Here is a 25,811-nt window from a genome sequence, read left to right on the forward strand (position 1 = left end):
TGATACAGAGAATCGTTCGTGTTCATTAACACCGATACACGTCAAACTACGACTGATCGGAGCACATGTTCCAACAGAGTTCTTTGCACCCAATAATTTTCAAGATGCTTCAAAACAGAAAAAAAAAAAGTGACCTAATAAACCGTATTATCTCCAGGAGCCAAAATTACATACAAAATTATATTTTTAGACCCCTTTTGCTTAATTTTATAATAATACGGACTAGGACTTTCTTCTAAGAAACTTTCCATTAGTTGAGTTTATTTTAAACGCGATGGGCAGTGATCTATACGACTTTTATTTTTAAGTTTGTATCATGGATATACAACATCAACATTGAAATATCCACAATGACTTCTTGTGAGTTTTAATCCTCTTACGTTTGCAGATGGGTAAGTATCCATTTCACAAAGCTCCATAATATAGAGAGAGAGAATTATATTGCATTACACGGCAAGTGCACAAGCGTAGGCTGGACACTTGGTGGCAGCATCTGACAAGAAGACGTTTTTCCGCAGAATGAAAATAGTTTCTGCCAAATAAGTGAACCTCACTGGATGATTCCCCAAAGCTGCCTGAATAAGAAGTGCAAAACCTACAGTCAGTCACTTTGAGAGGACTTTGTGGACACACATTAATCACGCTTTTGGGAGAGGTCAAACATCTATCAGTTTTACTAACCCAAATGCGTCCCTCTTAATTGCATTAAGTATGATTGGTAACACTCCAATAAAATAACCTTCACCCTCAAAATAAAAAAATAAAAAAATTAAAAAAATATAATTTGTCCAAAGCATTCTCTGCCATTCTGATATTTGGGACGAGTGAGGTTTAATATTAAAAATGTGTTTTGGTAAAAACTATTAGTTCACAAGTGACTGAATATTTGCAATAAAAACATATAAACGATGTATAATTTCCATCTAAAAGCATGGGTACTTCTGTTATCAACATCTTCATTCCCATTCTCCATGCTATTGGTACGGCGGTCACTTACCCAAAACTCCAATCTCCAGGTCTTTCAACCCCGCCTCAATGTGGTCATAGATCTCCGCAGGTTTCCCAAAGTCGGCTGCAATGACTTTCGTCTCTACTTTGAATTTATCTCCTAAGAACAACAGATAAATACCAGTTGGATTGTACAGAATGGATATTATGAGCATTGTATAGGATAGAGCGTGTTGGGTGCTTGTGTACCGAAGACCGGTTAGGGCGGAGGTCACATATGGATGATTAAAACATTCGCCCTCCTCGAACCAGCATTTGTGGGTCAGCCACATAGTAACTACTCCATCGGACTGCACTCACTTTTACAAGCATTAGACCAATAAGGTGAATCTGTTTTTTGTTTGACATCAGTGAAGCGTCAGAATTAGACGGAATATACGAAGTAGTAACTATATAAAAAGGTGAACGGTCGTCTTTATACGGATGTCCTAGACGACTCCTGATATCAGCGACGATTGTGCGCTCGTTGACAACTCTCAGCTCTTAATTTGCTTTCTAGCAGCTAAACAACGTCTGAAATGTACATTCAATAGAGGACTGATGTCTTATGCGCTCGCTCTCACCACTGCGTTCTAAAACTTTTATTAAAAATATGAAACCAATTTCTCAGACATTAGTGACGACCATAATCTACAGATCAGGGGAGTCCGTGGAGATTCCTATTTTTGCAAATTAAGGAAGTGGGTAGATGCACGTTCTATGTGAAGGGGGTGGGTAACAGATTATGAAGTTCCCACGGTGGTGTGTAATATCTCCTCTTACCATCACCACACCATCTGCCTGACGGGTCACCCAACCTCAGAAGTTGGCTATCCAACAGCGAGTTGTCTCACAGGCCACTTGTGGTCCACTAAAAGTCTTTACAGTCAGTAGTCCCTTCTGGGGACAAAGATACCCCCTAAATCTGAGGCTAAGCAGTGAAAGAGATATGAGGATAGATGATGGGATCTGAGGGAAGTGGACAACCCAATCTCTCTATAAATGGCTTCTTTACTTTACAGCCAAAGAGACCAAACTAAAAGTCAACACTACAAGAACCGATAACGCAACAAGGCAAAAATAACCCGTCAATCGATACAGGACTATAGACCGGGGGTTCAAACCAAGATCAGTGATCTCATCACATTAACCTACCAGGTAGGATCTTTACCTGGAGCCGAGGTACAATGCGAGTTTGCCCTTTCGGAAAACAGACGGTTGAGGGAAAGAAAACAAAAAACTCCCCCAGAAACCAGAGAAAAGAGGAGACTATTTATATATAGATTTGTTTAAGATGAAGGCTATTTAAGGACAAGCAGACTCCATGGCTGCTGCTGGGTGACTCACCGCTTGCTCGTCGAGCTCCCCCCTCCGTCAGATAGGTTTTCCTCTTTTGCAGAATAATTCCAATGTAATCATTCTATGGGGAGTCTTCAGGGGTTTGGTGAAGCACAGAAATCCCTTAATACATCATTTAACCCCTACCAGTCTGCAGCACGGTGCAGGTTAATCATGGCAGACAGCCAGTGGACGGAGATACACGCACACGCGTGCCAGATGCATGTACTGTAGAAGATGTGGTTATTCCATGAATAGTGCACAATATGAACTAGACATCGGTTCATATTGGGCACTAGAACCACATCCCCCGATCTCTATGATACATCAAACACCAACATCTAGTCAACAGGCTGCTCTATAAAACCTGGACACATCGCTCTGTAACCCTCTCATTACCTGTAGTCCAATTACTTCTACTCTGGCTGACATTTCTTTAATGTGTCAATTACAAGTTCCCCTTTTAAAAGGGACGTCTGATTAGCGTCTAAACACCTTATTGTTAGTCTTCATCTCGTGTACATCTATGTACCATTTTGGGGGGAAAAATGGCAACCTGTAGCCAATTAGACTATTTGAATGTTCGCAGCAGCACAAAGCATTTCAGAAAGTGGTCTCACTGATCTTGTGGGAGGCAGTGACCTGTTCACTTGTGTGATTATGTCAGCGAGGACAGGGCTGTATGCGACAGGGGCAGTGACATGATGTGAGTAGGGGAATGGAGGCAGCAGGAAGCCACAGACTGACAGTTATATAGTGGAAGAAGCAGGGTCCCCCAGCAGCACAGAGTATATCAGGAGATGAGTGATGTGTTCGTGAGGACAGTGCTGCATGTGACAGGGGCAGGGACATGATGTGAGGAGGGGAATGGAGGCAGCAGGAAGCCACAGACAGAGTTATATAGTGGAAGGAGCTTATTTTAAAGAACATACATATATTTCATATCACATGGTACATGTCTACCCCACATTGAAAACAATACTTTAGAGCATTTTGTTAAAATAAGCAAAAATACACACATACCGCAGTGCTTGTGTTGCAGCACAAGAGAAGAGACTATAGTAACAGTCTGTTAACAGGACAGAGGAGGACTCTGTAAACTTTCTCTTATTGGGTCAACGACACAAGAAATGAAAATAATCAGCCGTACATTATACATTACTCCATTTAACTATTAACATGCTCTAATTTCATTTTAGTGTCATTTTAATAAAATCGCCGCCATAAACCGTCCTCTCTTCTACCCACAGAACCGGACACACAAACCTCTAAGGATCAACCAGAAACGACAAACAGTTTCTTTCTGCAGAACGTTACGTCTGGATTCACCAACGGAGCAGTTCATAGATAGATGAAAACATACAATGATACAGTCAACATAAACTGTCTGATCCGTTGATATATACTGGACTAGGTCTTGGGCGAACCAGGCATTATACCAGCCCAGGCAGGGGGCAGAGACAGGGGGGAAACCAAGCACCAGTCAGCTTTCAGTGGTACTAAATCTCGTAATACCCATTGCCAAAAATAATATATCCGAAAATCATTTAGAACTTGTTCATTGGAGGGTAGTTGCCCCAACATGGATAGGCCAACTGACTGACCTGAATCTAATGTCACACAGGATACATTTGTCCACATTTATACTTCATGCAAACAGTATATCCACTATTATATCACTTACTTTGCCTCCACTGGCTTGGGATACAGGCGTCAATATGAAAAGGGCGAAAGCAAACATTCCAGATTGGTTTCATTAAAGAGAAAAGTCGCAACGTTCCGTAAAGACTCGTCAGAGGGCGTGGGCATCCGACATTCATTATGCAGCTTCAGCCCCATAGAGCAGTTATTAAACACTTTGAGCACTTGAATGTAATGCCCATGGGTACGAGCCCTTAATGTGCCCATAGGCACATCTGATCCTTTTCAATACAGTAAGAACAGTCGTACAGTGACTACATCCACTGTTAAACTTATGTCCAATCGGATTTTCCAACTGTCCAGATACATATCGGAATGGCCCCAGACTGAGATCTGCGTCTTTTTAGGACGAAATACGACAATTTGAGTTAATTAGGTCCAAAACATCCTGTCTAAGCGGCTACAGGCCCCTGTATCGTATAACCCAAAAGAAAGGCTCTTTTTTTGGTTTCTATCAGATAGGACTTTCTTTTTGCAAATATATTTTATATGTGCATTGTAAATTGTGAAATAGGCTAAAGCTGGAGGAAAATTAAACGGTTTCGCTTAGGACCAGAATTCCTTTAATGCAATTAGCGAAACTCCCAAAAAATTACACAAGACAAATCCACTTCTCTACTTTACCCAATTACAACAAGTGTGCTTTTTTGTTTTGTTTTTTTAAATGGTCTGTGCATTATGTCCATAATTATTTAACGTTTTTCCTTGATGACAGACATTAGATATAGCCAGGCTTCAGTCGTAAGACCCGCAATTTATATGTGGTGCCAGTCAAAAGCATTTTATTTTCAATACAGCAATTTGTTTTCTTAGTAGATCTTAGCAAGCCGCAATATCTCACTACCCGAACGAAGAGAGTATAATACACAACGGGACGTCCTATGTTCTGCAAGCTGCGGTACATCACGGCCGTGAAATGGTTCTTCGATGACCTCAAAGACGTCTCTGGAGACCACATGCACGCGGACGGGCGTCAGTGATCCGCCGGAGCGTGGCCCACGATTTTCCCCAGTGAAGCAATCAAAAAAAAAAAACCCTGCATGATATATCTGCTGCTCAGTCCCTGGGGTGCCCGGACTTATGACGCTACAGAGACGTCTCTCTGGGCTCTCAGGCGGATAAAGGACGTTCAGAGAGCCATTCCTCAAACCACCGCCAAGTTAGTACAGACAGGAAGATCGTACAGACCCTTGCGCGTCTCTCCCAGCTCTGCTGAAACATTAAACAAGTGTTGTCACCGACATTTCTGGGGACAGGAAGATCTGCGAGGTACACATCGAAGGTCTAGCTTCGTAGATATGTATTCAGAGATCTTACACGATTCCTTACAATAAAAACAATGGCTGCTGCGCTGTAGGCCGCAAAATCTTAGCTTATAGGTATGTATTATATTACGTATAAACTACTGCTAGATTAGTTGAAGAGGAAAGGTTATATTCTGTGCAGGAAGATATGATCAGACACAAAACAGTTTTGGTTTTTTTCCATTCCAAAAGGTTACGTTCACATAGGCAAACCGAGGGGGGTTTCCTAGTGCTTGTCAACCCCCCTCCAAGCCTGGGGCACTGTATAATTGAGGTGGCTGGACCCTGCCCCCGCTTCACACGGCTCTGCTTGAAAAGGGAGAGCTGTGTGCACCTAACAGTAGTGCACACAGCATTGCCCATGTATATTATGGGGATAGGAAGAGTTGGAGAGCAGCCAAGCACCGACTAAAATTATAGCCACGCCCCCATGCATGCTGGTCACGCCCACTGGTGGCGTGGTGTGAAAACCCCCCTCTACAAATCCTGCGTTTGCCCCTGGTTCATATGATAGATCTGTCAGATACACTAATGCGCTACATGTGATAGCATAATATAGCTGAGCTATACTATAGCTAGATTAGTAGAAATAAAAACGTGATTACCATACTATTGGGTAATGAATGGGTATATGGTGCAGACATGAGATATTCTGCTTAGTAGGGGGATATCCTGCTAGTTACAGGGTCCGTGAATTTCCAGTTAGAATGTTGCTCGACAACCAAAGTGCCGGTGTCAGCTCCACCCACTTTTGTGCCGCCACAAAACGGATATTGAGGAGACAAAATAAGGATGTGTTCTTCCCTTACACGTCAGTCCTGTGTGTGACGTCCGTGTGCACAGGTTGTGTCATTCTCCAAGGGATCAACGATCCCTACTGTGCCAGCATCTATTCTGCCATCTGTCATAATGTGTTGATTTTATTTTTTGCACGTAGCACCGGGAACTAAAGCTCAGTTGGTGTGTAGGATAGACAGGATTACTAGTTGTGGATAAAAGGTCAATCAGGCAAAGAAAAAAAAAAAAAGTGGGGAAAAAGGCATCTCATATTAAGCAATAAATAGAATAATCTTGATTATGGTTATGGTGCTCTGTCTTTTTAAGCTGTCTACGAGAGTGCATGATCCACTCTTCTTATGACTCAGGACCAACCACGGAGAAGCATCTGGGATCCTGGAAGCGGCCATTGGAAAGGATATTGGACGGCGCTGGCTACGGCGCGCACAGAGCGAGAGCTCCTGCAAGATGTTCCAGGAAACAGCCCTGGCAGGTTCATCCACCTACAGAAATGCAGAGAGAGCCAAGGGGACACCGGCGGCACTACGTGTCCTAGTGGGGGCCGCTCCTCTCCCCCGCCGTCAATAACTTTCACCTGACTTACAATGTCCTCATTTATGTAGAAAGGTTTGAGGCGGAAGTTCGGGAGAAAATCAAATATCTATTTAAAAAGCAGCATTAGTAAAAAGGTGTAACCTATCTTCATAGATGGCACACTTAGGGGTATATTTACTAAACTGTGGGCTTGAAGAAGTAGAGATGTTGCCTATAGCAACCAATTAGATTCTAGCTGTCATTTTGTAGAATGCACTAAATAAATAACTACAATCTGACTGGTTGCTATAGGCAACATCTCTACTTCTTCAAAGCCGCAGTTTAGTAAATATACCCCTTGGTGTCTATATAAACTATTTTTTTATTGGAGTTATAAAGCTTTTTAAAAAAAAAATAAAACAAAAATGCTCTTTGAGGAAGAATATATGCAGGCGGATAAAAAGCAGATTTTCAGCTAACGGTATAAATCATTTCCGGTAAAAGAGACCCATCGTTATTCCTTCCGATTGGGGAGAACGGCAAAATAATACAGGTACTTTTACAACAAATAGGAACGCTGTATTTTTAAATACTGCTACAAAGTTTGTACCATCATCAGGTACCAAAATACCCAAACATTTATATCCTTTTAAAAACGTCACAAAGCCTGTCCCTTGTAAAACCGCTGAGCGAGGCTGTAATTAGGGTGTACCCGCCAGGTGTTAATCCCAAGTGAGGAATTTTAGGGCATTAGGAATTTTAACCCTTGGTGTATTAACTTTGCCTTATTGTCTGCCAATACGTATAATTATTGTACCACTAGTAATTATAGTGGCCAGTAAGAGTATACGTGCCATCTTCACAGTTTTCACTAACTATTTACCTCTTTTCTCGTAGAAAAAAAAATAAAAAATCAATCGATCGCTTATTTGGAGTGTTGTGTTCAACCATCACATGACTGCGTTCTCTGCAATTTTACGTGTAAGTAGCGAGTTATATTTTTATACTCATTTTTTATAGCAAAGTTATTAGCGGTCGACAACCATGCACAGTCATTCCAATAGATGGGCAGCACGGTGGCTCAGCCTCACAGCACTGGGGTCGTGAGTTCGATTCCCGACCATGGCCTTATCTGTGAGGAGTTTGTATGTTCTCCCTGTATTTGCGTGGGTTTCCTCCGGGTGCTCCGGTTTCCTCCCACACTCCAAAAAAACATACAGGTAGGTTAATTGGCTGTTAACAAATTGACCCTAGTCTGTGTCTGAGTGTGTGTGTTAGGGAATTTAGACTGTAAGCCCCAATGGGGCAGGGACTGATGTGAGCGAGTTCTCTGTACAGCGCTGTGGAATTAGTGGCGCTATATAAATAAATGGTGATGATGATGATAGATGTTTTTAGGAATCTGTACACACACACACACACGGGGTAATTGTTTTAAACTGTGGATTCTGCAAGTCCCAGATATTCAGCTACTACGCCATTTTAAACCTATAAGTTTGGCTGAACTAATTTTGGAAGTAAATACTAGACCACCATACTACTGTATACGGGATATAATAACGCACATTTTAAAGACAAGCTGGAAGATTATCCAAGTGGAAGAGATTATGTGCTACAGTCAATGGTCACAAATACTACACTGGCTTCTATTAGTCATTACACATCAAAGCCAATATCTGATTGGTAGCTGGGGAATTACTGGACCTGTTATTAAGACGTAATGTGTCCCTTACACTACATGTTGTCCCAATGAGCAGCCACAGAAAACCCGCAACATATCCTGTAGCGCTAGAGAGTTTTAGAGGATCTGCAATTTCCCCAAGCGTAATTAAGCACAGCTGCTATCCATAAAACCAATATATTGGCTGCTAATGTTTATATTTCCTGTGTTGATAACCTGTATGGTGTACAACAAACCATCCCTCCACACTAGAGGCAGCCAGCCTGGTAGAGCAGTCCGCTACACGTTGCCATATCTCACGCTGTGCCCAGCACATGCTGGGTAGTACATACCGCTTGGTACAACGATACCATATGACAGATGTGGGTTTCATCATCATCAGTCTACAAACCACAAACAAAATGCCAGATAGACTCACGTATATGTTGGGAGACCTCGTCCAGCTTCTCCTGGGACCGGCTGATCAGGATAATGCCCATTCCACATCTCGCCAGCTGCAGGACAGAGAACAGGGTGGTAAGAGTTGGCACTGCCATCATTGTTACACATTCCACTTTAAAAGGTCACTAAACTGGTTGTGCTTGTTATGGAGCACATACGGAAAACGCAGTAGGCGCTCGGTGCTTGTGGATAGCACCGGTAGATCAGTCCTATTGCTCACTACGGAGCCAGATATTGTGCCCGTTTCATACCCGACTCCAGGCGTATTCTATCTGCTGAAGGGTGGCCACGTTTGGACACCACACTTGACCACAAATTAGCACGGTCAATAGACAAAACCACCCATCGGCTGACCTCTTTAGTGGCGTCGAAGCACTCGTCACCTCGCCCACTACCGGTAAGCTATAACACAAGTTATTTCCCAGTACCCCCATCTAAAAGACGTTTTGTTCCCAGTGGTTTTATATACATAACAATGAGGAGCCAAATGATGGGCCGAGAGCAGCAGGTCTCTTACATACACATTCCTTGTAGGGTGTAGTTACGGAGAGATTGAGACTATAGAAGAACCGAGTTCTCACCTCTTCTGCATACGCCTTTCCAATCCCGTCAGTGGCTCCAGTTACAACTAGAACGGAAAAACAAAACAAAAACGGGATAAGTTGTCGGTTGCCCAACAGGACAGGACATTTTTTATATGTCGGCCAAACAAACGGACCACAGCGCAAACCTTCCGACTCCACTCCCTGGCAGACGGCATAGAAGGAATATGAAGCTGTTGAGATGAGGTGGGGGAGGCACTGCAGGAACTATTAAAGGGGGTTCTCTACCAGAGTTCTCTTCCCCACATCTGTTTATTAACCCCAATAATAACAATTTATGTTTATTTAGAGGACAACACACTGAATTCAAACATGATCGACCAATAACCATGGCCTGGTCATGTTTTCCCTCTGTAGGATAAAAAATTCGGAAATGTGTATTGTCCTTTGTGATCGCCCATAGAAGCTCCCAACGCCAAGTCCAGTGGTGTCACAACAGCTTATTAACTGACTGAAATTTCAGCTGTTTGACCTGTATCATATCCTATCAGGACACCATCCAGTGGTTTCAGCCATCTAACAGAGTGAAGAGTGAATCCATGTTTAAAAACATTTCATTTCAAACAGTTACGGTGGAATATCTAGGTAACCGATGAACCAACGCATTTTACCTTCATGCTTAATATGGGAAAATGTCACTTTGTGGATTTAGTGGCCTTTCAATAAAATATTAGTCATATTCAAAACAAGAGATAGTTTCAAGAAAAAAAAAAAAAAAAAACAAATCAAATATCTTAAGGCTTTATATAGTAGTGAAAAAAGATTTCTGTGGAATCCCTATGTCAGAGATAGACTTTAATATATTGATCGGTGACGCCAAGCGAGTGTTGTCTGTAGATTATACGTCGTGTGATCTCAGTAGAGTAAACAATGGTGCCTCTACTCATTCATAAATGTAAAGCAATAAGTTTGTGCACAAGCCGTTACAGCAGAACTAAGCGGATTGTTCCGCTCTAGCTGCTGCGGACTACAAGTCCCAGAATTCTTAGTCTTCTGAAATCCTACAGTTTTGCTGTTACTTATAGTTACACACACAAAAATTTATAAATACACCCTACATAGACATAAAAGTATATATTGTATATTGGAGAGGAAGACAATTTTCTCACAAGAATTAACACAACATCCACAACGTACAAAGTGTCACATTAAGAAAACCAACCCCTTGGGCAAAGCCAGTCACACGTTCGCCGTCGAAGGCAAGACTCCCCCCTTGCCCCCCCCCCCATCTAGCCAATCGTCGGCAGCCAGAAGACGCAAAACCAGACAGCGTGGGTTAAAAATATTCTCCACTCTTTTGTCCTCAACTTTCTGGGAACAGTTATTTTTAGCAGCTACCCAATCAACCTTATCTAAATCAAACATCAAAAATAGACTGGAGGAACACTGCAAGCAAATGGAGTATTTTTAGCCGCTCTGTCTCTGCCTTCACCCACCTAAATGTAAAAAGACCAGAATGGGCACGATTGCTCGTCGACTCAAAGCAAGTCGCTTTCGGTGACCCCTCTCTCTTTCTCGCCCTGAACACCTGAATAGTCAAACACTCCATTGATTAAAGATTAATACTGCCGCAAACCCGTGACAGCTGCCTTTCCTAACGGTTCTTTTGGGAAGGGAGAAAGAGGGAGAGAGGGGGGGGGGGGGGGTGCGCTGCGCGGAGAGGAGCGTGACTGAAAACTTACATCAATATTTCTCTTGGGGATCCATTACATAGAAAGAAAATTGCTATTTCAATTCCCTTTTGTTGCTAAAAATAGCAGCCCCCAATTGATTCAAGCAAACAGGGCACTGGCTTAGCAGATCCGAATATAGAAGGCACTGAATTCCCTGAGACTGAATGCTAACGCAGTCTAGCAGATGCCAGCTCACATTTAATAAAGAACAAAAGACGAGAAGTATGCAGACTGCAAGTTAATAAGACAGGAACAACTCCCCACGTCTTTATGAAAGACAAAGTAAAAATAGAACAACATGGTGGCGGTGAGGGGGGGGGGGGGGGGGTGAAGATGGAAGTTTGGGACATAGACAATAGATCAATGGCAGAAACATGAATTAATTTGCTACCTACTAGCACACAATTTTATATAGTGTAATCATTTGCAGTGATAATTTTTCCCCAAATACAAAACACTTCAGAATATTTAATACAGGGGGCTCTGTGCTCAAAACCCCCCGTGGTTTCGAAGATATCCAGATTGGCTGAAAGACGATTAGGTGAGACCAGCCTAGAGGTTCATGGGAACTACCTGAAAAAAACCATAGTGGTCCCAAAGAGGTTCTACTGCTTTGGGCAATGATGGTCCACAGACCGTAGATGTTTACAAGGCTTTGGAAGAACGTGCATCAGTTGGTCCCATTTAGGATAGAGATTTCTTTAGAAACTATTGGACAGAGGTCACCCTCATTGGTTACACCAAATCCAGTCAATCCGCTTAGCTTTTAGTTCCCTTGTGCGATGCTACTGGCAAATACCGGTCCCAAAACAACTTCTGAGCAGAATCCCTCTCTGATTACGTACCGTACCCACAAATAATGGCTGGAACCCATGACGACGTTCCGATACGTCTGCTAATCGAGTAACAGAACGAGCGTTACAGTCACCCCCATCTATATATCTGGCCTGTTGGTACAACATAGCACACCCATAGATGAGATTATCTCAGGGGTTAGCTGGAAGAGGACATAGTTCTGCAGATACTCAAAGATGAGAATGAATCACAGCTGGAAGAAACTATTACAGAAAAGAGGAACGAGGAGGCTCTGAGTGGTACACGTGTGGAGTTTTGGCTGTTCAGTTAACATGTGACCCTTGCCAAACCTCTACAGGGTGGGTACAGGGGGTAGGGATCCGTGGAGCCGCTCAGTGTAGACTACAGGAAAGTGGATCTCTCAATAATGCAACAAAAATCACAATATTAATATTTTTTGTGCGCAAAATAAAAAATAAAAAAAAAAATACAGCAACAATTAATGTATACAGAGTTGTCACCAAAGCATTTGTAATAACATCCAGGATTAGATGTATCAAGTGTAACGTCCAACTAATTAGGAAAGGGTGCTATTTTCAATGAACGGACATTAGTAGGAGTCAGTGATACACAGATAAACCTGCGGCCTCTGTTGTAGGGTCTACAATGGGTTTCCCCCGATGTTCAGAGAACCGTAATAACAGGAATTTAATGAGACCTCACACGGGTTTGGTCTGGACACTAGTATAAAAACGCATGACAATGGCTAAAATTCTACATATGTTGTAGTGTTATCCCCAAAACATGTAACCGGTCCGAGATTTGTAGCAGCCCAGGATTCATCCACTGATGTCTCATCAATGCCAATCCAAATGGAAATCCACCAATTTAGCCTTCTGCACCTACTATCCTAACTTGACGGCTCCTCTAGATGACCACTGGAGGATTTGTGATCAGTGTGTGTTAATCAACGTAGAAAGATGACTAAAGTTTGCCAACTATACACGACTTCGATTCCCAACCATGACCCTATCTGTGTGGAGTTTGTATGTTCTCCCCGTGTTTGCGTGGGTTTCCTCCGGGTGCTCCGGTTTCCTCCCACACTCCAAAAACATACTGGTAGGTTAATGGGCTGCTAATAAATTGACCCTAGTGTGTGTGTGTGTGTGTGTGTGTGTGTGTGTGTGTATTTAGACTGTAAGCTCCAATGGGACAGGGACTGATGTGAGCGAGATCTCTGTACAGCGCTGCGGAATTAGTGGCGCTATATAAATAGATGATGATATACAACCAGAACCATGAAAAATACAATGATTGCAACACAACACATTTGTTTAACCAGCTGTCCAGCGATAATCATGCACAGAGCAGTTTCAAACATTTTGTGGCAAGTCTTGGGCCTCGTACCCCTAAATAAACTCTGTATATCTACTTAGATTACTCGTGTGCGCTACGCAACAATTGCATATGGAAAGCTAAAAATAAAATATATGAAAGAGCTCGCTTTCCATTCATCAAGAGTATGAACGTTTTAGCAAGTAGGACAATAAAAATTGCAATGGAAAAATTACACCCTCCCCCCCCCCATAATCTTGAGTGAGCTCTAAGCCTTTTCCTCTTGTATATTCCACTTAGAATGAACGAAGAAATAAAAAAAGGAAAAAAAAAAGGGCGACTACGTCAGCAGCTACGTACAGCTGAGTGAATCGCATGACGGTACGCATTTGTGAATTGAAACCTACAATACATGAATTAATCCCCCCCTCCCTTTAAGCCCCCCTCTGTAAGCGGGAGAAGAGGGGGTGGGGGGGGGGTAGAGGAGAAGTATTCTGGACGCACAGAATAACACAATGGAAGGGAATAGGACTATAGAATATTTATGAAAACGGATGGCCTGTCACACAGACACTGATGAATATTTTTACAGGATAAAAATGGCAACAGAGATTCTAAAAATAAAACACTCTGTTTCAGACCTGTCTGGATAAGCTACACCGCTGGAATACAAAACACACTCTCTCTGGCACCGCTCTCCAAATAGGATGAGGGAGGGGGGGTTAACGTGAAACAAAAATAATAGGAGAAAATAAAGTGACAGGGCTAAGAGAAAAGCTTTTCTTAGTTAGAGCACAAAGGTTTAGCCGTACAGTTCTATATGGCTACATAACAAAACTTATAATACAGCGATATATTCTTGTACACCCTGATTATTTCCAACCTGTTCGTTTTAAGCGGTCATCCATCCCACAATAGTCTCCACAACCACGTACGACTTATCGATACGTGGTATTTTTAAGCAATGTCATTTGTCCGTAAAGCCTCTGGGACTAGCCCGTTCTGTATGGCGAAACCTAGTTTTATGCAGATCTGTAATTATCGAGGATCAAAATGTACCCGCCCCCTGCGCACGGAGGCAGCCAACCGATTCACTAGGAACCGGTGACATCACCGGCGCTGCAAATTCACAGGCTGAACATTGGTTCGCCCTCAGACTGCGGACGCCGCTGAGCGTAGGTGACCGATATGTTATACTCTGGGGTAAAACGGTTGACGACAACGATGGAACGCCGTCTCGAGTGCAGGAGTGGACAAAATAATGCATAACTCAGGAGCCAGTCAGTCAAATCTATATTGTGCACCATCATTTTGGTGCTGGAAAAGTATTGTGTTCGATGTCCGAAGAATCGGACACTGGGATGAAACTCAGCGATCACCGACAACGTGGCGCTATTAAAGAGCTTGCCCAATAAAAACAGTCTTTAGTACTATTTAGGCAAATACGGACACCAAGCTCACTCTCCTGTGAACTCAACCAACAATAATACGACACAGTCAGCTGAACGACCCCCAGATGGGTAGGTACCCTCAGGCAATCTACACAAAACCATTATCCGATACTACCAAGTTGAATAGGGTGGGCTAATGTACCCACATATATTTGCAAGTGGCAATCTTGAACTTGCACGAATCAGATTTCGGTAGATCACAGGAAAGTTAATATCTGGTTCTCAAGTTATTAAGGCATTAATAGTGACATCAGTTTATGCCCAAATCTACCCTAGATTATCAGAACTAGCAGTAACAGGTTAGTGGGAGATAGAAGCAGAAACGGAGGCGACAGTGGACTGAAAAAACAAAAAGGCGCCGTGGTTTTCAGTTAGCTAAAGAGCAGACATTTAAATCCGATAAGCATCTGAAAAAGATCATATCATAAAGAACATTAAATAAATATATGATCTTGAATAATAAGATGCATATAGTTCACCCTCGTCAAGTAAGACACTTCAGCAAATAATTGAAGTTTGAAATAAAATGTATTCGGTGCCGACTGCAAGACCAGTTTAAGCCCTCTGAAGAGGTCAGACGTAATACAGAGAGCGATGGAAGATATACAGTTAACATATGCTTAATGCATCCAATATTTAATCTTCAAACTCATTACACGGACACAGAAGACATCCTGCATCTCTGCAGCCCCCCCTATGTAAGGAAACACGGAGGTGGGTGAAGGGGGACAGCTTGGAGTTTTCAAAGGCAACATGGCGAAAATTTTTCATTGATAAATCAGGAACTTATTTTTGCACCTGTGCAAAACTGCAGAAAGCAGACGGCCGACCTCATAGGCTGCCCAGCGCCAATCAGCGCGGAGCTGCTTCTGTTGTCAGGGCAGGATTCTCCTCTCTCTACAGCACCCTCGATTCTGCAGAGAACAGGCGGAGATTTCTCTCTCTCTCCTCTGCTGGAAGAGAGGTCTCTGAAATCGCGGAAACTGGATCATTCAAAAAAAAAAATATATAAGCCGGGACATGGAAGGAATATACTGGTAATGCAGCAAAGTAAATTTTGCTTATGGAGTGAGATGCAAAAAAATAATAATAATATGGAACAAATCACAGATAAAAGCAGTGTTTAAATTTAATAAATAGACAATAGGTGGGGGGGGGGGGGCACAAATTTAACACTTTGGCTTTAGTGTACTATGACCAGGATTTTTCTAAAGAGCAAAACAATATAGGGATGAACTTGACAGAGAGAAAAAGTGTCTAATGTGTGGATTGTTCTGTTAATTGCTCACTATTGTAAGGTCATATCGGCAGCTATATTAACAAGTGACGTCATGATGAACAATAATTTTGTACAGGAGGGAAACACTGTACACAGGAAGAGAAGTATTAGAACACGAGGACATGTACTGAGACTGGGGGGAAGTAGGTTCAGAGGAAAAACTACTTCACACAAAGGGTAGTGGATACGTGGAATAGCCCCCATCAGAGGTGGTAGAGGATAATACAGTAGAGCAGTTTAAACATGCTTGGGATAGACATAAGGATATCCTCACACAGAATGAAGGATTAAATAGGGTTTGACGTTATCAATACTGCAAAAATAAAATGTGAATTTCATTTTTTTCCCCTCTATGGGGTATATTTACTAAACTGCGGATTTGCAAAAGTGGAGATGTTTCCTATAGCAACCAATCAGATTCTAGTTGTCATTTATTTAGTGCAGTCTAGAAAATGACAGCTAGAATCTGATTGGTTGCTATAGGCAACATCTCCACTTTTGCAAACCCGCAGTTTAGTAAATCTAGCCCTATGTCTTTACAACATATTTGCACAGAAGCCAGGTTTCGCTGTATGCCATCTCCGGGCTCGGTGGTCAGGTTCGGGGTACCGGGCCTGTAGACGACCTCATCAGATAATCAGTGATGAGGAAGTACCTCTTACTTGCAGCAAAGTGAGTAGTAACAGGTCAATGAGATGATGGAGATAAGTGAAAAAACAAAAAAAAAAAAACACATTTATTTTAAATCACTACAATAACATTTTTAAAACTGAATAAAGTTGTACCCACACGTAGCTATAGGCTTCTTCTGTGTAAACAAACATATCAATTAAACACAATTTTGTTGATTGCCGCCCAATACAGAGGACCAGTTACCACATTGGCAACCTTAAATAAAATAAATACATACACCCGCATGTATCTATTCTCGTTGGGAAACGTCTGCCTTGTGCACACGGAAGGTTTTGATCCACGCGTTTTCCTGGACCAGGTATGAAAGGTGACTGACGACAGAACGATCTCTACGATAAAAATGCACAAACCCTGAAGAGCTTTTTACAGAATGGATGACAGAAAATGCCCCACGTTCTCCCGTCCATCTTTAGGATCGGTTATAAACCCCAGGGGCCACGCTCTGTGTGAGATATTCTGTTTAGCGGTCAAAAGAATGACTTGGGCCACAGACAGGTAACAACCGCCTGTACAAACGTTTACCAGATTTTCCCCATAGATCCTCTCACCCATGTAAGGCACCCCCAGATAGCGACACTTCCACAGTCTGGGGTTCCTCAAATGCACCACACCGTGCGCTTAATTTCCGCTGCCAGCGTACAACACTAATGAAGGCGCAAGTGTGACCCGAAACGCGTCATGTTGGGGAGGTCACATAACTTTATACCATAGACTAGGAGATGCTATAAACGTAGCGTGTGAGTGGGTCCAGACTAATGGTCTTCTGAGAATCACGCCACTAACAGGCCCTGGAGCATGTATAATATATATATTATATATATATATATATATATATATATATACACACACACACACAAACAGGCTACCATGCGTTTTCTCAGGCTGCAGCTCATAGCCGTGAATGAACAGCTTAAAATAAATAAATCTGCTCCATTAATAAAAAAAAAAACAATAAAAAGTGCAATAGCAAACACTGACAAAATCACCAAGAAAAATTAGAGACGAAAGGCACAACTTGTTTTTGCATCGCGCTGCACCACAAAACGTTTCAGGCACCGTTTCCCTGCCCAAACAAGGTACAATTCATTTTTTCGTCCGAGATCCTGAGGGGCCAAAGCTGGCATTTAATCTGGCGGGTAGAGAATTTAACCCCTGGACTAATTCTTCTCTCAAATACCTCAAACATTTACGGAAGCTTTATTCATTTAAAAAAAAAAAATAATAATAATTATATAACGCTGGGACAACGTTGACATCAGATACATCGTTAAGAGTCGACGCGGAACAGTGTATTTCACTCACGTTTATAAAACACAAACGTGTTTGGGAATAATAAAAGTTCACCCCCCTCTCTAGCTGGGATGCACGTCTGACAATTCAGATTTAGCAACGTTTAGTTGAAATCACTTCTACCAAGTTCTTCTGGAAAAGTACAGAGCTGATGTGAGGCACTCGCTCCCCAGGAAGAGGAGATAGAGAAAGAGCCTTTGGCCAGTAAATGGACATAAGTACACACTAATCTACAGCAGCCCCCCTCCCGCTCCCCCACCTATCCCCCCCCTCGCCGCACGTGTACAAACCAATGCCAGAGTCACATGACCAGGCCTCTCTAGGGCTCAGTCACATCATGTCACTGTTTACACACGAGGACGGTGCTCAGTGAAGAAATTACATTCAGATCAATGTTCCCAGCGCATGAATGGCACCCAGACCCACGGAGGAGTGCAAGAGGAAAAAAACAATTCATAATTCTCCTTTCACAAGGCAGATACACGCTGGAAGCGTTAAGATTTCTGAAGGAGCGGATTGGGCTGAGGGCTCAGACTCACGACAAGAAGATAAAGTCGAGCCCATAAATAAATAAGATTATTATGCTATGTGTTAGCATTGGGGTACGCTAATAGATGGCAGTTAGAGAAAAAAAATAATATATGAATGAATCAATTGAAAGTTTAATGTATGAATCAAGAACAAAAAATACATTGTTGGGCAATTATTAAAATGTCACATTGTAAAATCGAGTAGAAGTCATTCAGACTCCACGTGCCACAAGTTAAGTTAGTTATTTTTTGCCTGCTTAACATTTGCAGATTCGATTTTCAGAACACCGGGGGGTATATTTACTAAACTGTAGGTTTGAAAAAGTGGAGATGTTGCCTATAGCAACCAATCAGATTCTAGCTGTCATTTTGTAGAATGTACTAAATAAATGACAGCTAGATCCTGATTGGTTGCTATAGGCAACATCTCCACTTTTTCAAACCTGCAGTTTAGTAAATACACCCTGTTTTTTTAAATGCCCCTTATTTTATTTTTTTGCTGTTACCCTGATATTCTTGTTAAAAAAATAACGTTTAATAGAGTATTTCCGCCACAGCTGGCGGATAGTGTCCTAATGGGATTGGATACAGGACAAAAAGCTGAAATTTCAGCAGTTAAGTCCTTGCAATATCACTGGCCCCGCCTCTGCATATGAATACACCAATCCGCAGAGAAGATTTCTGCCCGCCTGTCACTCATACTCTGCTGGCTGAGATAAAGAAGCCACTCCCACCTAACATGGCTGCATATTGCAGTGGGGTAAATGAGAGCAAGATGGAGATATTTAGATCATCCGCTTATTCATTTATATTAGGCTTAGTAACACATTGCCTGTGATTTATATTAATGACAAATACTTAAATACTCTTTAAATAGTTTAAATTTGTCAATGAACACAGACCAGGGGGCTAATAGACAAAATATAAAACAAAAACGTCTGACACCCAAGTTGTGGGTATTATTTAAATTTAGAAAGAAAGCTTTCAAGACTGATAAACGTCTTACACATGGAAGTCCGAGAGACCTAAAGTAAATTGCGTAGAAAAAAACGCAGCCTTCATGAGATGGCGAATGAGAGATATCAATTGAACACCATTCCATCTAAATAATAAAACAAGGACGCTCATTGTATTGTATCAAGACCCTTTTGTTGACAAGCCAAGTCCATAACAAGAAGTCCTCAATTTAAACAAAAAGAGTCCAAAGAGACACATTAGGCTGGGTACACACTACAGGTTTTTCACCCAATTATGGGGCCAATCACACGATAAACGGTCGGCCCGATATCGCATTAGTGTGTACACTCCCACGATCAGCGATTATCCTACCAAAGCAAATCGTATCTCGATTAGATTCTATAAACAGACTTAAAGTCTTGGTAAACGATCTAACGATGTTGTTCCAATTCTGCAGTGTGCACACACGCACCATCAGGATCTCCACAGAGTTTAGAGTCACGATCTTTTCAGCTGATGGTTATAACAGATGAAGAGCACAGATCTGACGATAAAGCTTATAAAATGTGTATAGTGCGTACACAGGAATCAGCTGCTGATCATGACTTTCAGATGTTGATAAAAACCGCTAACGTTATCGCATCAGGAGAATTTTCCTGTAATCTGTATCCAGCCTAACTCCCATTCCTCAGATAACAAAACATGTCTTCGGTCTACTACAAATATTAGTAGCTCACTGAATAAACTCTTGCTGGCAGGGCATGCTGATAATAGTAGTTCCTCAATAGCATTGTCAATTTCTGTTGCAAGATCTTGTTTACAAAGCAAATACATGCCGCTCAAAACCAATGTACTACACCACACGTCGATGCAAATCCTTTACAGCCGCTCAGTTCAACTGATCATAAAACATTGCTGAAAGATGTAAAGACCGCCATGATATCTGATGGTCAGGTGACAAAATTACAGACAAACGTTTTTTATCTTAGTTACTGACAAGTTGCAGCCAAACTTCACAGATTTACAGACAGGGACAATGCTTCTCTAGAAGATCCCAGCTTCACCTCAAACGTCTCCCTAGTTCTTACAAAGTCCTGAACATTTTATATGTATGTTTTTGTTAAAGGTGTAAGTAGATATTTCAAATAATGCAATTTGCAGGTTAAGTTTAATGGTCTTTTAAAGTTACCCCCATTGCAACTCACTTTATGTTGGCTTTTATGAACAAATTATTACATTATGAACCGTGAATGATACATTTCAAATACAAATAATGCATTTTACCCTTTCAAATTGTATCTATAGTATATTCTATAGATACTAATTTGTTTATATCCACTGTTTATTTACATCTGTGTTGTCCCGTGTAACTGAATGTCTTTCTGCCATTTCATCTTGGATGTCCTCTCGTCAACTCAAACTTAATCTTTCTAAAACAGAGTTAATAATATTCCCACCCACCAACAAGAGCATACCTGACATTTCTATCTCTGTTGATAACATGACCATAAATCCCACCCCACAAGCTCGCTGCCTAGGTGTAATCCTTGATTCACGCCTATCCTTTGTTCCCCACATTGACTCTATATCTAAATCATGTTACATACATCTAAAGAACATTTCCAGAATCCGCACATATCTCACACAAGACACTGCTAAAACCTTAATTCATGCACTAATCATCTCCCGCATTGACTATTGCAATTCCCTCCTTACTGGTCTTCCCAAAAACAGACTCAAACCCCTAAAATCTATTTTGCATGCTTCGGCAAGACTGATTTTCCTTGCAAATAGCTATTCCTCTGTTGAATCACTCTGTATGTCTCTACACTGGCTGCCTGTCTTCTACCGAATCCAATATAAAATACTTTTACTAACCTACAAGGCCATCAACAAAGCTGCACCAACATACATCTCCTCTCTTGTCTCAAAATATCTCCCAACTCGGCAACTCCGTTCTGCAAAAGATCTGCGTCTCTCATCCACCCTCATTACATCCTCCCATTCCCGGTTACAGGACTTTTTTTGGGCTGCACCCACTCTATGGAACTCTCTCCCTCGCACAATAAGACTCTCCTCTGTTCTACAAACTTTCAAGCGTTCTCTGAAAACCTACCTATTCAGACAAGCTTATAATATTCCTCAACCACCATCTTAACCTCACTACCTTTAGCCTGTTACACAATTTCACACAAGACAACTACCCCCGGACCAACATTGTTGTGTGACGGGATCATTTAGCTTATGAGTCACCCTACCTTTGCAGTCTGGCTGGGCCAAGATGCAAAATGTATACTTAACCTCATGTGTCAATCTCCCATTGTCCCATAGATTGTAAGCTTGCGAGCAGGGCCTTCTCACCTCTTTGTCTGTTTTACCCAGTTTGTTTATTAGTTTATTACGTTTGTCCCCAATTGTAAAGCGCTACGGAATATGTTGGCGCTATATAAATAAATGATGATGATGATGATGATGTGAGTAGAAAAATAATGTCCATGCAATAAAATAAAAGGTCAGTAGATGGCGCTAGAGAGCTCTGTACACAAATGAACTGGCTGCAAGTTGTACCAGTCTGTGCAATGCTCATTCAATACTTGAGAAGCCAAATTGCACAATCCCACTGGTAATCTTCCCCATTAGGGTATGTGGGCTCGAAATAGTGTTTTGTTTTTAAAACTATTCAGGTCTTTTTAAGCTAAAAAGAGGGCAAAATTATCATTAAATGACCAGCTCACTGTGTTTCAGATAGTATGGTGTTAAGGGCCAGTAGCTCAATATTATTATTATTATTATTATGATGATAATCCTTGAAAACTGCAAAATTTATAGGACAACTCCAGCCAAGTTGGGTGGACGCAGCCTCACGCTATAAGTCAAACGGTTGCCGATACGTCTCTGGATTTGCTTAAAAGAATATTATATATTTATGATTTATGGGTTCATGTAATATTATATACATTTACAAACTCGGCAGCTGCCACACATTCATTCATACACACACACACACACATTGGAACAAACCCTCCTCTAAGTAACATGCCCCAAGGAACCGCTCATTGCTATGAAGCAGATCACATTGAAGAAATGTTAACTTACAAAGCACGAAGATAAAACTATATTGTTCCAAGTTTAAAGAGAAAAAAAAATGGACCAATAGCTTTCTCGCTAGTAATTTTAAACCTGCTGACTTCAAACAGATGACGTGGCAGTGGGAACCAGGGATATACAGAACACTGCATACTGAGGAGGGTGAGATTCAGATACAGGTAATTTTACACACACTCTGGTAAAGAATGTATCCAACAGATAGGAAGAGACTTGTATTTACTACATAGGCAATTTGGGTCTGTTATGTTTATTTTATTATGTGCTCAATCACAAACAGCTATAGCCACCCGCACAGCCCTAAAAGACACATTCAAAAGTGGGGTTGATACAGGGCAAAAAGCTCAAAAGATAAAAGCATAGCAAGACTGGAATTTTACTAATCCTTTGTACAATAATATTATATATACACACACATCTAGCACAGTAATTTAGTTTAGTTTGAGGTAGGTAGCTAGTTTTCTGGGAATCACAGGAATTTGGGAGGGTAGAAAGAATGGATGCTGGGCATGAAACACAGTATTGTTATAGAAGAGTTTATCAAGGATTAGACGTCTTGGTGTTAGGAATGAACGGAATGTGTAATAATTTATTACGTGCTTACTAACAATCAGTCTCTAGAACTAAGAGCTTTATGGTAACATGAAAAACATTTATATCACTTTATTCTGCAAGTTGTTTAGCAGTCACCACTGTGCATGACTGGGGACCTTATTTTGGCATTTTCTGTATATAAATTTTAGGATTAGATTTTTTTTTTCCTGAGTAAAAGGACAAAAATATAAATCAATGAATGAACATAAATATATGTCAAAGCTTAGATGTTAAAAGTAACTTTATAGTTGTGTGTATTGGTTTAGTATATCTAAAAAAATACTTATACCATTTTGACTTTGCAGTTTACCAGATCCTTACAAATACAGACATAACCAAGTGAATACATCTAAGTGAGGAATTGGAGCAGCATTATACACGTGGCTGTGTTCTGTTATCTGCATCGTTTACATACATGTTCTGGATTACAGCATTGTGATGTAATATACATGGGGTCAGAGTTCATAAAAATTGTAATAAAAAAAAAAAAAAAAAAATCACAATATGACTTGCACTGAATATTTGGAAAGTTCTTTACAAGTTGAATTATTCCCATTATTTTTAAAATAAGTGTATACTAACCAATTACAGTCTATTACCAATACTCTGCACAGACCCGCCCTCATTTCATATTACCAATCACCTCTCTACCTGACAGAGTCTACACTCTACCCTCCCAACATATATAGTCTCCCCCAATGCATAATAATCTCTACACTCTAACACAACGCGTTTTATACTCTCCAAGTGTCTCAGTCTCTTCCTCTTCTCCTAACGCATTTCACACACTTTCCATCATCTCTCCCTCCACATTCGTTCCATTATGCCTCCCTGTCTTACCAACCACACAAGCCTTAGGGCTAGATTTACTAAACTGCGGGATTTGAAAAAGTGGAGATGTTGCCTATAGCAACCAATCAGATTCTAGCTGTCATTTATTTAGTGCATTCTGCAAAATGAGAGCTAGAATCTGATTGGTTGCTATAGGCAACATCTCTACTTTTTCAAAACCTGCAGTTTAGTCAATATACCCCTTAGTGTCTCCCATTCACCAATTCCAGTCTCTCCCCGGAGCACTCCTTATTGCAACCCTCTTTCTCCCACACCCATTCCAAAGTGTCTCCCTCTCTTGCATTACCCCTACTTGTTCTCTATAGGTTCTCTGTCCATTCGCACTCCCTCTTCTCCCATCCATTCCATTCTCTCCCTCACTCTCTTTTCCTCCAGTCATTCCATAGTTACTGTGCCCATTTATTCTTATCTCTCCCACACACATTCCACAAACTCTCTCACCACTCATTACATAGTCTGTCTCATTACCCCACTTGTCCATAGTCTCTCTCCAATTATTCCTTCAAACACCCATCCCATAGCTTCCCCCACACTCATTACATAGTGTTTCCCCCACACTCACTCCACAGTGTGTCTCATTCCAAACTTTCCCACTTTTTCCATAATATCTCCCCCTACTCATTCCAGACCCCCCATGTATCTCCACTTATTCTAATAATCTCCCTTACAAATACATTGCCTCTCCCTTTCTCTTTACCCCCACCCATTCCATGGTCTTTACTTCTCTATTATCCTCACTCACTCCAGTTTCTCACCCTCTCTTTCCTTCCACACTCATTCCAAAGTCTCCCCCACACTCAGTATGTAGTGTCACCCTCTCCCCCACCCGATTCCATAGTCTTTCCCACAACTCATTCAATACTTTCTCCCTTTCTTTCCTCCACACACCATCCAGTCTCTATCCCTCGTTTCCTAGTATCCGTCTTTATTTTTCTCCCACTCATTGCATAGCGTCTTCCTCTCTTTCCTCCCACACATTCCAGTTTCCCTCTTTCTTTAGCTCCCACTGAGTCCATATTCCTCTCTTTCCTCCCACACATTGGACAGTCTCTTCCTCAACTCTTCCCATTGTGTCTCACTGATTCCATTGTGTCTCTGTCACTCACAATACGTAGTCTCCCTCCCCATTCATTCCAGAATGTCTTTCTCCCACCTCACTTCCAGACTTTTCCACTCACATTTCACAGTGTCTCCTTCCACTCATCCCATTGTGTCCCCCCCCCCCCATTCCATTATGTCTCTTCTACTCACAATAGTCTCCCTCCCCACTCATTCCATAGTGTACTGCTATCTCTGTCCTCCCACACATCCCAGGGTATCTCTTCCATCCATTCCATGGTATCTGTCTGCCACCCCTAATTCCATAGTCTCCCCCTCTGTTTCCTCTACACATTCCACAATCTCTTCTTCCACTCACCCCCCCCCCCCCACCCCATTCCATTGTGTCTCTTCTATTCACAATACAGTCTCCCTCCCAACTCATTCCATACTGTATTTCTATCAAGCTCTTTCCTCCCATACATTCCAGGGCCTCTCTCGCATTCATTCCATGGTGTCTGTCACCCCTCATTCCAGAGCCTCACCCTCTCTTTCCCCTACACATTCCACAATCTCTTCTTCCACCCCCCCCCCCCTCAATTCAATTGTGTCTCTGCTACTCACAATACAGTCTCCCCCCCCCCCCCCATTCATTCCATAGGGTCCATCTCACACTCATCATTCTACAGTCCCCCCCATATTATTCCAGAATGTCACCCTCTCTTTCCTCTACACATTCCACAATCCCCTTCTTTCACTACCCCCCCCCCCCTCCATTCAATTGTGTCTCTGCTAGTCACAATACTGTCTCTCCCCCACTCATTCCATACTGTACTGCTATCTCTTTTCTCTCA

At 41.8% G+C, this 25,811-nt stretch overlaps 1 protein-coding gene across 1 annotated transcript in view; it reads right to left on the reverse strand.

The window, feature by feature from the left end:
• HSD17B12 (hydroxysteroid 17-beta dehydrogenase 12) overlaps positions 1–25,811 on the reverse strand; it is a 43,777-nt gene that overhangs the window by 17,480 nt on the left and 486 nt on the right. Inside the window, exons 2-4 of the mRNA XM_075188369.1 lie at positions 9,345–9,391; positions 8,741–8,816; positions 998–1,108 (exon numbers count right to left, since the gene is read on the reverse strand). Of these exons, the coding sequence (XP_075044470.1) occupies positions 998–1,108; positions 8,741–8,816; positions 9,345–9,391 (234 nt within the window). The remainder of the gene's footprint in view (positions 1–997; positions 1,109–8,740; positions 8,817–9,344; positions 9,392–25,811) is intronic.

This window comes from Mixophyes fleayi, chromosome 10, assembly GCF_038048845.1.
Source record: "Mixophyes fleayi isolate aMixFle1 chromosome 10, aMixFle1.hap1, whole genome shotgun sequence".
Classification (NCBI taxonomy): domain Eukaryota; kingdom Metazoa; phylum Chordata; class Amphibia; order Anura; family Limnodynastidae; genus Mixophyes; species Mixophyes fleayi.